Source organism: Loxodonta africana, chromosome 5, assembly GCF_030014295.1.
Source record: "Loxodonta africana isolate mLoxAfr1 chromosome 5, mLoxAfr1.hap2, whole genome shotgun sequence".
NCBI classification, from domain to species: domain Eukaryota; kingdom Metazoa; phylum Chordata; class Mammalia; order Proboscidea; family Elephantidae; genus Loxodonta; species Loxodonta africana.
The window spans coordinates 104,718,053-104,731,672 of NC_087346.1; the positions used below are offsets into that span (position 1 = coordinate 104,718,053).

General features: G+C 37.3%; 1 protein-coding gene across 3 annotated transcripts in view; it reads left to right on the forward strand.

Moving 5' to 3' along the window:
* CHIC2 (cysteine rich hydrophobic domain 2) overlaps positions 1-13,620 on the forward strand; it is a 65,880-nt gene that overhangs the window by 16,122 nt on the left and 36,138 nt on the right. For all 3 annotated transcript variants that reach the window (XR_010322099.1, XM_064285793.1, XM_003415882.4), the window contains exons 2-3: positions 13,289-13,343; positions 13,462-13,617. Coding sequence is in view for 2 of the 3 variants with exons in the window: in XM_064285793.1 (XP_064141863.1) it covers positions 13,289-13,343; positions 13,462-13,617 (211 nt within the window). In the remaining variant the exon portion in view is untranslated. The remainder of the gene's footprint in view (positions 1-13,288; positions 13,344-13,461; positions 13,618-13,620) is intronic.

Sequence of the window (13,620 nt, forward strand, 5' to 3'; positions counted from 1 at the left end):
CTGTTTTCCATAGTGGTTGTACCATTTTATAATACCACCAGTGATGTACAAGAGTTCTAATTCCCCCAAAACCTTGCCAGCATTTGTTGTTTTCTGCTTTTTTGATCATTGTGATTTTTGTAGGGGTGAGATGGTATCTCATTTTAATTTTGATTTGCATTGCTCTAAAAAAAAAAAAAAAAATTTTTTTTTTTTTTTTTTTTTTTAATGGCTGTAGAGCCCTGGTGGCCATTAGCTGTAGAGCCCTGGTGGCCATTAGCCAAAAGGTCTACAGTTTGAATCTGCCAGCTGCTGCTTAGAAACCTTGTGGGGAAGCTCAACTCTGTCCTATAGGGTTGTTATGAGTTGGAATGGGCTCAATTACAATGGTTTAAAAATCATATAGGTGCTTGACCAGAAGTGGTGAGATTGAACCAGGAGCTAGAATCTATTCTGGAGCCATGCTGGCACAGTGGTTAAGTGTTGGGCTGCTAACCAAAAGTTGGCATTTTACATCCACCAGCTGCTTCTTGGAAACACTATGGGGCAGTTATACTCTGTCCTATAGGGTCACTGTGAGTTGGAATCGACTTGACAGCAAATGGTTTGGTTTGATTTTAATGCCTAATAATCGCAAGCATCTTTTCATGTATTTGTTAGCTGCCTGAATGTCCTCCTTGGTGAAGTGTCTGTTCATGTCCTTCACTTGTTCTTTGATTGGACTGTTTGTCTTTTTGCTGTTGAGTTGTCGAAGTTATCTATATATTTTAGAGATTAGATACTTACAAGATACATTGTTGCCAAAGATTTTTTCCCAGTCTTTAAGTTCTGTTGGTAAAGTCTTTTGATGAGCTTAAGTATTCAGTTTTCAGGAGGTCCTAGTCATCTTGTTTATCTTCTGCTATTTTTAGTTTTGTTTGATAGGCTAGTTATGCTGAGAATTAGGCCGCTTAGTTTTGACCCTATGTTATCTTCCAGGAACTTTATAGTTTTAGCTTTAATATTTAGGTCTTTGATCCATTTTGAGTTAGTTTTTGTGCATAGTATTTTTTTATAAGGTATGGATCCTGATTCATTTTTCTGCATATTCATATAGATACCTAGTTTTACCAGCATCATTTATTAAAGAGACCGTTTCTTCCCCGTGGAATGGATTTGATCCTTTGTCAGAGATCAGCTGCCTGTGGATGGATGGATTTACTTCTGGGTTCTCAATTCTGCTCCATTGGTCTATGTGTATGCCGTTAAACCATTACCAGGCTGTTTGGTTTACAGTGGCTGTGTAAGTAAGTTTTGAGATCCGGAAGTGAGAAGCCTACTTTGTTCTTCAGTATTGCTTTAGCTCTTCAGGGCCTCCTACCTTTCAGTATGAAGTTGGAGATTAGTTTTTCCTTTTCATTTAAAGAATGTTGTTGGGATTTGGATTGGGATTGCATTATATCTATAGATCCCTTTTGGTAGTATTGACATTTTCACAATGTTATGTGTTCCAATCCATGGACTGGAATGTTTTTCCATGCATATAGATCTCTTAGTTTCTTGCAGTAATGTTTTATAGTTTTTCTTGTATAAGTCTTTTATGTCCCTGCTTAGGTTTATTCCTACATATTTTATCCTTTTGGGGGCTATTGTAAATGATATTGTTTTCTTGATTTCCTTTTCTGAGTCCTCCTTGCGACAGTTTTTTGCATGTTGATCTTGCACCCTGTCACTTTGCTGAATCCTTCTATTAGTTCTAGTAACTGTCGTATAAAGTCTCTGGGTTTTTCTATGTATAGGATCATGTCATCTGTGAATAAGGTTAGTTTTACGTCTTCCTTTCTAATTTGGATACTATTTGTTTTTCCTTCTTACTGCTGTAGCTAGAACGTCTAATACAGTATTGAATAAGAGCAGTGATAAAGGGCATCCTTTTCTCATTCCTGTTCTCAAGGGGCATACTTACTCTTTTAATTTTCTTTTTTTAGAAATATTTTTTAGATTAAAATAGTAGTATATTTTATTATAGAAATTTGGAAAACATGAACATATGAAAATGAAATGTCACCCATACCTCATTAGTTATTAATATTTTGGTGGATTAACATTTTCTGTTTTTCTTCTTTTGTGTATGTATAAATATTTTTATAAAAAAAACCAAACAAGACCATATTAATAAAATTTTGTATCCTGAATTCTTCATTTAATATTATATTGAGAACATTTGCCGGCGGAATTGACCCAATGGCAACTAACAACAACATTAGGTTTTGTTGCAATTATCTAGTGCTGCTGTAAAAGAAATACCGCAAATCGGTGGCCTTAACAAACAGAAATTGATTTTCTCACACTTTAGGAGGATAGAAGTACGAATTTCAGGTCCTAGCTCTAGGGGAAGACTTTCTCTTTCTGTCAGTTTTGAAGGAGCTTCCGCTCCTGGGCAGCCTTCATGTTAGCTTTGCATGTCTCTTCCCTCATCTCTGTTTCTTCAGCTTGCTTGTTTAATCTCCTTTATATCTCAAAAGAGATTGACTTAAAACGCAGCCTATACTAATCCTGTCTTATTAACATGACAAGGACAGCCCATTCACAAGTGAGATTATAACCACAGGTGTAGAGGTTAGGATTTTCAACACATATTTTTGAGGGACACAATTCATAACAGGTTTCAAGGGAGTCCTTTGGTGGTACAAATGGTAAAATACTCAGCTGCTGACTGAAAGGTTTGTGGTTTGAACCCATCCAGAGATGCCTTAGAATAAAGTGCTGGCAGTATGCTTTGGAAACATCAGCCATTGAAAACCCTGTGGAGTTCAGTTCTCTGCAACACATGGGGTTGCCATGAGTAGGAATTAGAGTCAAGGGCAACTGGTTTAATTTTTTTGGTATTAGATTTCAAAGAACAGAACCACCCAGGTAGCCTTAAGCGATGTAAATTTATCATATGAATACCTGGGGACTAAGGAAGATAGGAAGCTTTGCCTGACAGGAAGCCAGGCTTCAGGGGGATCAGGCATATTATGTTTAGAATGTAGCAGAGCCCTGGTGGGACAGTGGTTAAGACCTTGGCTGCTAACGTAAAGGTCGGCAGTTCAGATCTACCAGCTACTCCTTGAAAACCCTGTGGGGCAGCTCTACTCTGTACTATAGGGTCACTAGGAGTGAGAACCGACTCGATGGCACCCAGTGACAACAACTGGTGATGAAGTTATTCTGTCTTTTTTTTTCGGCAGAGTGTCCTTTGCTTCCTGATCTAGTGCTCTGTCAATGGCTTACCTACTTTCTGTTTCAGTTTCTGTTGTCCTGTATGTCAGTATCCGGTATTTCCGCTACTAGGCAGGCCCTCAAGGGTTACTCTCTAGTACAGATGGTTTTTAACTGTGTAGTATTTTTTGGATTGATGTAGTATAATTAATTTAATGTAATTGTAAGATAAATTGTTCACTGTTAAAACTTTCACTTTTAAAAGCAGCATTGCAACTGAGAAACAAGAAAAATAAACGGAGCTGTTTGGCTAAGGATAAGACAAGTTGAAGCAGTCAGATTCTTGTAGTTCTAAATTTAAATGGCAAAGTTCACCATGAGTTTAAAACATATCTTAATTCAAAATGACAACAGTGAATTCTAGGAGACTTAACATGAGGAGATACAAGGAACATAGCAGAGTTAAAAACTGAAGTAAAAAAGACTGGGGTTATGTGGACTTGAACTATGGAAATGGTTGAAATGCATCCAAGGAAACTGTTGATTTAGTGAACCAAAACCTCCCTGTTTACTTACGATAAATTATCTAGTTAATACCAAATCAAAGATTTCAAACAGCAAAAAAAAAAAAAAAATTGTGATGATGCTACTGTATATTATAAAATGCTTTAGACATATTAGCAGTTACTGTAAACCTGTTGCCATCAAGTCAGTTCCAACTCCTAGGGACCCTAGAAGATAGAGTAGAACTGCCCCATGGGGTTTTCAAAGAGCTGCTGGTAGATTCGAACTGCTGACCTTTTGGTTAGCAGGCGTATCACTTAACCACTGGGCCACCAGGGCTCCAGCAACTATTATATATCCACTGAAAAATAGCTCCTATTTTAAGAAACAAGAAATGAGACAAATTATCTTTAATGTCCCCTTTCCAAAATGATACTGCAGAACATTTGATTGTTATCAATATATTTGTACCACTATAATTATTTTCTTCTGATACATTTCTAGAAGTATAACTGCTGGTCAAAGGGTTTGAAAATTTTTATATACTATCAAACTGTATTCTTCAAAGTTCTATCAATTTGTAATTTTTTTTCTTTACAGTTGAGATCTTGCCATGTGTAGTTTTTTAAATATTTTTTTCTTTAGAGTATACACAGCAAAACATACAAGCAGTTTCTACATGTACCATTTAGTGACAGTGATTACATTCTTCAAATTGTATAACTATTTCCTCATTAACATAAATTCACTGCCCCTAAGGTTTTTATCTTTCCAGTTGCTGTTGTCACTTTGATTCCATATAGATAGTTCTTAAAAGAGCATAATGTTCAAGGCAGACATTTTTTACTAGTTAAGCTAACTGTTGTTTGGTTTTAAGAAGACTTCAGGGAATATTTGTGGTTTAAGTTTTAAATTATCTCAGGGCAATGATTTCAGGGTGTATGTACAGTTTTTCGTTTTCTTTTTTACTTGTTAGTTGTTGTCAAGTCTACTCTGATTCATAGCAACTTTATGTTTAACAGCACAAAATGTTGCCTGGCCCTGCCCCATCTTCATGATAGAGTCCAATGTTTTGGCCATTGTGTCAATCCATCTGATGGAGAATTTCCCTTGTTTTTGGTGACCCTCTCCTTTACCAAACGTGATGTTATTTTCTAGTGATTGGTCTTTCTTGAAAGTAAGAGAGCCAGAGTCTCACCATCCTCACTTATAAGGAGCATTCTTTTTGTATTTCTTCTAAGACTGATTTGTTTGTTTTTCTGGCAGTCTCTGGTATATTCAGTATTCCTTGCCAACAGCACGGTTCGAATGCATCAATTCTTCCTCTGATTTCCTTTTTCTTTGTTTTATATGTACATGCCATGTTATTAAAACCTTTGCAAACTTTATTAAAGAGTTGTACGTTAAGTGAAAGTTTACAGAGCAAATTCCTTTCCTATTTGGTAGTTTGTATAGAAAGCGAACAAACATTGTACATGAAACATTGGTTTCATTCCCCACAATGTGTTAGCACTCTCCCCATTTCTGCCTTACGCCCACACTGTTTCCTTTTGTCCTGATTTTCTACTGCTTCATGCCTTCTCATCTTTTCTTTTGGGTAAATGTTGCCGTTTAGAGCACATATAATTCATTGTTCTAAGGGGCATGTTCCTCTCAGATGTTATTTTTTATTTTATGGGCCTGTCTATGCTTGGCTGAAAGGTAGTCTCCAGGAATGTCTTCAGTTCCAGTTCAGAAGGGTGTCTTAGGGCCATAGTCTTGGGTGTTCCTCCAGTCTCTGTCAGACCAGTAAGTCTGGTCCTTTTTCTGGATTTGATTTTTTATTCTACAATTTTTTCTCTTCTCTGTCTGAGACCCTCTGTTGTGATCCCAGTTAGAGTGGTCAGTAGTGGTAGCTGGGTACCATCTAGTTATTTTGGTCTTGGGGTCATGTAGGATGTGGTTCATGTGGTCTATTAGTCCTTTGGGCTGATTTCTCCCTTAAGTCTTTGGTTTTTGTCACTCTCCTTTGCTCTGGATGGTAAGAGACCGATAGTTGTATGATAGGTGGCTGCTCGAAAGCTTTTAAGACCCCAGACGCTACTCACCAAACTAGGATGCAGAACTTTGTCTTTATGAACCATGTTGTGCCAGTTGACGTAGATGTCTCCCGAGTCTATCGTCCTTCACCTTTGAATCTAGGAACTTCGTCCCATCAGGTGTTTGGTTATGTCTAAGAAGTTACCCTGACTTTGTGTTCTATTGTCTATATTAATATATAAGCAGCACCTACAGTTATGTGTGTAGAAATACCTGCTACCAAACCTATATCTGCGGGTGGTTATGTTCACCTACATCCGCCACACCCCTTGGTGTATCTATCTGTGTATCCATTTTAAATAAGTATTTGTTAATATTATTGTTGCAGGATTGTCTATGGTATAGTAATTACTATTGTTGCCCTTTGTTCTTACATTCCTCCCATTCTTGGTCATGTTCTACTGACATCCCCCATATCGTGTATTGCCTTTCCCTTCACCAGTATTAACATATATCTTCTATCTACTTAGTAATCGCCCCTCCCCCCCGTCACTGGTAACCATCAAAGAATTTTTTCTGTGTGTGTGTAAACCTTTTCTTGTTTTTTTATGAGTCGTCCCATACAATATTTGTCCTTTTATGATTGACTTATTTCGCTTAGCATAATGTCCTCCAAATTCCACCATGTTGTGAGATGTTTAGCACATTCTTTATTGTTGCATAATATTTCATTGTGTCTATGTACCACAGTTTCTTTATCCATTCATCTCTCGACGGGCACTTAGTTGTTTCCATCTGTTTGCTATTGTGAATAATGCTGCAGTGAACATGGGTATGAATATGTCTATTCATGTCACAGCTCTTAGTTCTTTAGGGTATATAACTAGGAGTGGGACTGCTGAGTCATATGGAATTTCTATTTCTAGCTTTTTAAGGAAGTGCCATATGATTTTGTATAGTGGTTGTACCGTTTTACATTCCCACCAGCAGTGAATGAGAGTTTCAGTCTCTCCACAACCTCTCCAACATTTGTTATTTTCTGTTTTTTTGATTGATTAGTGCTAGTAATGTTGGGGTGAGATAGTATCTCATTGTAGTTTTGATTTGCTCTCTGTGGTGGCTAGCGATTGTGACCATTTCTTCATGTGTTTGTCCGCCATCTGAATGTCTTCTTTGGTGAAGTGTCTGTTCATATCCTTTGCCCATTTTTTATTTGCATTTTTTGTCTTTTGTTGTTGAAATATTGAAGTTTTCTATAAATTTTAGAGATTAACCCTTGTCAGATATATCATAGCTGAAAATTTCTTCCCAGTCTGTAGGTTTTCTTTTTACTGTTTTGGAGAAGTCTTTTGATAAGCATAGGTGTTTAATTTTTAGGAGGTCCTTTTTATTTATCTAGTTCATCTTCTGCTGTTCGTGCACTTTTAGTTATGTTTGTTATTCTATTTAAGCCATGTATTAGGGCCCCTAGCATTGTCCCTATTTTTTCTTCCATGATCTTATAGTTTTATATTTAGGCCTTTGATCCATTTTGAGTTAGTTTTTGTGTATAGTGTGAGGTAGGAGTCCTATTTTCTTTTTGTGCTTTTTTTTTTTTTACAAAAGGACATACAGTTTTACCAGCACCATTTGTTAAAGAGACTGTCTTTTCCCCATTTAATGGACTTTGGCCCTTTGTCAAAGATCAGCTGTCCATAGGTGGATGGATTTATGTCTGGGTTCTCAATTCTGTTCCATTGGTCTATATGTCTGTTGTTGTACCAGTACCAGGCTGTTTTGACTACCATGGCTGTATAATAGGTTCTGAGATCAGGTAATGTGAGGCCTCCTACCGTTTTCTTCTTCAGTAATGCTTCATTTATCTGGAGCCTCTTTCCGTTCCTTGTAAAGTTGGTGATTAGTTTTTCCATCTTATTAAAGAATGGTGTTGAAATTTGGATCAGGATTGCATTATTTCTGTAGATTGCATAGTTTTCAGTGTTGAGTCTTCCTTTCTATGAACATGGTATGCTTCTCCATTTATGTAGGTCTCTTTTGGTTTCTTGCACAAACTTTATTTTTAATGGTTGTCTAATATTGTGTTTGGACCCTCGGTGGTGCAGTGGTTAAGCACTTGGCTGCTATCCAAAGAACTGGCAGTTCGAATCCACCAGCTGCTCCTTGAGGCAGTTCTACTCTGTCCTGTAGGGTTGTTATGAGTTGGAATTGTCTTGATGGCAGTGGGTTTGGGTTTTTTTTTTTTGGTAATATTGTGTTCCACCACTCATCTGTCGGTTTGTTGTTTTGTGGTGGCTTGTGTGGTGCTACGATGCTGGAAGCTATACCATTGGTATTTTAAATATCATCAGGATCACCCATGGTGGAAAGATTTCAGCAGCGTTTCCAGACTGAGACAGACTAGGAAGAAAGGCTTAGAGATCTACATCTGAAAATTGGCAGTGAAAACTCAATGGCTTACAATAGAATATTTTCTGATAAAGTGCTAGAAGATGAGCCCCTCAGGTTGGAAGGCACTAAAAAAAAGAAAAAAAAAAAGCAGTGGTGACAACAGTAGCCTCAAGAATACTAACAATCTTGAAGACGATATAGGACCAGACAACATTTCGTGCTGTTGTACATGGGCTTGTCATGAGTTGGAGCTGACTCAGTGGCAACTAACAACCGTGAAAATATTCTTTCTCACTGAGAGACCATCATTTGTTAATCATTCCCCTAGTGTTATTTTGTTTGTTTTTCTTTATTGTAAATACAGCATCAGTGAAGTTCTTTATACATGAATTTTTATCCACATTTTAGATTTTTTTTCAAGATTATATTCCTAAAAGAGAAATTACTATGACAAAGATACAATAAATATTTTTAAGACTGAATTGATTTCTCGATAACTGAATTAAGATGCCACCCAACTTGAATCATATGTTTTTAAATTATTAAATGCTGCTTCCAGCTTTTTGGATTAACAGAGTATTAGGTTATTAGATTTGGGTTTGACTTCTAAGTTTAAAAGAAGTTCAGCTTTCTACGCAATGTAGGAATCATTGTTCTTTCAAACGTGTGAAACCATGATTTTATGGAATGAAAGTTAGCCTTTCTAATATTGTCCGGGGCCAACTGCACTTTGTTATAGAATAAAGGAAATTATTTTACAATGTTTAAAAACTTCAACATAAAATTGTAGGAGCATAATGGATAAAAGAAGTAATTTGTAATGTCAGTTTAAACTGAAACAGGTATCCCATTTTTACTACTAAGAACTCCCACCTCCTGCCAAACTTACAAAAAATAGAAAAGCCAGAAGGAAAAAAAAAAAAAAAGAAGAAGAAGAAAAAAGGTAGTATCAAAACTAGTCAACTTACATTAAATTAAAACCATGAAGGGAATATTTTGCAGTTGTTATATTAACATGAAGTATACCTTATCCATTTAATAAAATGTGATGGTCTTAAAACTTCACTTGACAATATTGTTTTGGTTGGTTTAGATTTAAAAGGGGGCGGGGGAATAGGCTTTGACAGAGATGAAAGACATAGAAAAGGAGGTATTTGCTGTGACCCGTGTTCCAGATATGACATTCTCACTCTGACTGTCAAGCTCTTAGCTAGGAGGAAGCATGCTGCATGAAGGAGGATCTGCTGAAAAGAGTTGTTTTTAGTGGCTCTAATGAGAGAGAAGTCTTCTCAGTAAAGAAGTGTGAGTTAAAGTCTGGATGTAGTTTGAATAATGAATAAGAGGTGGGTGAGATAAGGGTAGTGAAAGTAGACTGCTCTTTGAAGACACTGGAGTAAGAAGGAGAGGAGATGGATACCTTCATACATTAAGAGAGAGGAATAGGGGCTGAGCTTCTCAGGCTGGGTAGACTTGTGCAGATTTTTAGACTACGTGGGAAGAGTTAGTAGAGAAGAGAAATACAATGGATTACTGTGGAGACTGGAAAAGATTCAGCCAGAAGCAAATGGTTAGCTTTGGAAAGCTTTCCTTCACTGAGAAAGACGGTAAAGATAGGGAAGCCATATAAATAAATTTAAGAAGGAAAGGGAGGGAAGGTAAAGCAGCTCACGCCCAGTGATCTTTTTTTCTCTAGTTGATGTTAAGGGCTGTGGTTATCTGCAGAAAATATGGGTTGTGAGGATAAGGTTGAGTACATAAGGAGAGGGGCAATAACTGGAGCATGGAAAAGGTAGCTGATTAGGAGTCAGTAAAGATTGCTATAATATTAATTTAACTTAAGTTAGAAATAATATGTTAGTAATGGTTATGTGATTTTTTGTCGGTAGCTCCAGGCAATGGGAATTGAAGTGAAGAAAGTAAACAGTTCAGTTGATCCTGGGTTGGCAAGAGACACTTTAGTGATGCAGAAAATAAAGCGTGCCTGTTAGAGTATAGTCAAAATGATTGACCTTGTAGTTCTGCCAGATAAGGAGGGAAGTGGAGTCATAAGGGAGCCGATATGGAATGGAAAACCAGGGAGAGGTGGGAAGCGATAGGTTACAACCAGAGACTGCTGGGTAAGGGTGGGAAAAGTGAAATAATTGATGGTAGTGATAAGAGGAAAATTTTACAGCTCAAAATTTCAGAGACAGTAACAGTGTTATGAGTCGGAATCGACTTGATGGCACTGGGTTTTGGGGTAACAGTGCTGGTGGCGTAGTGTTTAAGAGCTATGGCTGCTAACCAAAAGGTTGGCAGTTCAAATCCACCAGGTGCTCCTTGAAAATTCTATGGGGGCAGTTCTCCTCTGACCTATAGGGTCGCTATGAGTCAAAATCAACTCCACGGCAATGAGTTTAACAGTCCCAAGTAATACAGATATCTAGAGTATATCACAGTGAGTTGGGTGCTGAATTAGTGAAAGTGAATTTCCTCCAATGAGGTCAGGTAACCAGTTAGGCTCTGGTGCTGAATATTAAACTAACTGGGATGAAGACACTGTCACCACAGAAAGGAAAACTGAAGTGGCCAGCGTCCTTAGAGTGAAGTTGTACAGCAAAGAGTTAACAGCAGACCTGAGACTAGAGAGGCTTGCATGCAATGTTGGTCCTTTGCTGGTATCTGGAAACTCGAATTTTGGAAGGGTTCCCAGCATTCCTAGAACTGCTAAGACTGGCTCACTGTGCCTAAACTGTACAAACAGTGTGGTTTATACTGAACACCTGCTTTCCTTCTGGTAGTCTAGAATTTTAGCACATGTTAGGCAAAGAATTCCTATATATATGTGAGCAGCCTTCAGTAAAAACCTTGTTCACTGAGTCTCTAATGAGTTTCCCTGGTAGACACCATTTTACATGTATTGTCAAAACTTGTTGCTGGAGGAATGAAGCACATCCTGTGTGACTCCAGTGGGAGAGGACTCTTGGAAGCTTACACCTGGTTTCCTTTGGACTTCTCCCCATGTGCCTTTCCCTTTGGTGATTTTTTTTTTTTTAAATCCTTTCTCTGTACTAAATCTTGGTAGTGAATAGAACTATGTGCTGAGTCCTGTGAGTCCTCCTAGTGAATCATTGAACCTGGGGGTGGTCTTGGGGACCCCCAACACAGGGAGTGACCTGGAAGGATGAAAATGACAGTAATTGGTGTTTGGAGTAAGGTGGTATAATCAGAAAGCATGGGCATCAGAGGGAGAGGGAATGTACAACAATAGGTTGGAATTTTGCAGTGAGGAGTTAGTGGAATGTAGATGTTTCATCTGGCCCAGAAATTTATTATTTGTTTAGTAAATATTTATTGAATACTTATTATTTACCAGGCAGTGGACCAGGCATTTGGAGTATAAAAATAAGACACTCTAATCCATTGTCATCAAGGCGATCCCCACTCAGCGACCTATAGGACAGGGTAGAACTGTCCCATAGAGTTTCCAAGGAGCAGCTGGTGGATTCAAACTGCCAACATTTTGGTTAGCAGCCAAGCTCTTAACTGCTGTGCCACCAGGGTTCCTAAGACACTCTTCTTACCCATAAATGACTCATTGTTTAGCAGGGGAGGGTGTTAGGCTTGTAAACATTAATTATGATAAGGATTGTTTAAGAGAGAGAATTTAGGGAATATGGAAGATGGAGCCTGGAGAATGAACTGTAGTTGAGAATTTTTAAGGTAGGAGTATCAATTGCAACAGGATTTTTCGTTGAAGTGAAGAAATAGAGGTTTTTTTTTTTTTTTTTTAAGACATGCTATAAGGAGGTATTCTAGAAGCAGATTAAGAGAGTGTTGAAAGGAGTTTGGAAGGGGAAGAATCTTTCAGGAAAGGGAAATGCTGAATTGGATGAGAGTTTAGGGTAATAGATTGGAGTGGTTTACACTTTGAGTTATAGCTATAGACTATAGGAATAAGGAGACAGTGAAATGGAAGTAGGCAGGTGGGATATGAGTGTAACAAGCCTATTTCAAGATTCCAGTTAGAATTTAGATGTAAAGTTGTAGTCCCTCTACAAAGTCTTACCAGGTATATTACATGAACTTTAAAGTTACCTCAAATTATATAAAAGTTAAATTGGCCTTGTATATGATTTCATTTTTTTAAAAAATGCTATAAAGCCTCCTATTGTAGGACCTTGTGAAGTGGCACATAGAAGGTGTTCAGTATTTGTGGTTTGAATGAATTCTCTTTTCTCCAAGTACTAGTAGACTCCTAATAGTTACGCATGAAATTGCTTATTAAGTTTAATATGTCTTTTATCTTGGCATATTTGCCATTCTTTGAAAATAGTTTAAATCTTTTATCAATTCTAAAGCCATGAAGTACTTCAACTGTGATTCAGTGAAAGGCCTTTTAGGTAGTAGAAACATGTATAAATATAGCAGGTGACTATATTTTCTTGCCTACCACCTAATGAACTGACAATTTAAATAGGTATTGAACGGTACCCAAGGCAGTTGTTGGTGATACTTTGCCAATTCCTATTTCCCTTTTTAATTTTGTCTCTTCCCTTTCTACTTCCCCACTCTTTCCTCTACATTTTTCCTTCTCCCACTTAATTGCTTGTGTATGCAAAGGACATCTGCTAAAATTTACAGCCATTGCTTATCTCCATCAGTAGCATTGAAAGCTAGAAAAATATTGCTATCCCATATATTACAATCATGTTCTTTGAAATTAGTTTTTAAGGTTTAAATGGTAGTTCAAATAAAATAGGACATGTGAATGATCCACCTATTCTCTTGTTTCTATAACCCAAAAAACTGATTGCTGTTGAGTCAATTCCAACTCATAGTGACCCTGTAGGACAGAGTAGAACTGCCCCATGGAGTTTCCAAGGTATTCTTTATGGAAGCAGACTGCCACATATTTCTCCCGCAGAGCAGCGGGTCAGTTGAAACTGCTGACCTTTTGATTAGCAGGTGAGCGCTTAAGCACTGCACCACCAGGGCTCCTTCTTGTCTATGTACTGCCGGTTCATTAAGTCTCTTATCACTATATAAAAGTTATGATTCAACTGCCAAAATAAATGCTTGTTATATTTCATAAATTGCTGATGCAGTGTTTTTGTCTTAAACTTCCATTGTTATTAAATGTATATAAAGGTACATTTTAGTTATAAAGAACTAAAAAATTTTTTGCAGCAATGGCACGTAATAACATATTCCTTTTTTTTTTTTTTTTAAATAGATTTGGACTAAGCAACAAATTTGAATCAGAATTCCCTTCTTCATTAACTGGAAAAGTGAGTGTCTGTTCATTATTTAGGTACTATTTATATGCTTTAAAACTAGAAAAAAAATTGAGGCATATTTGTTGACATTAATATTGTAATGTTTTTATTTCTTAAATTTTTTCTCTAGGTAGCTCCTGAAGAATTCAAAGCCAGCATCTACAGAGTTAACCGCTGTCTTAAGAAGAATCTTCCTGTCAATGTACGTTGGCTACTTTGTGGCTGCCTTTGCTGCTGCTGCACATTAGGCTGCAGTATGTGGCCGGTTATTTGCCTCAGTAACAGAGTA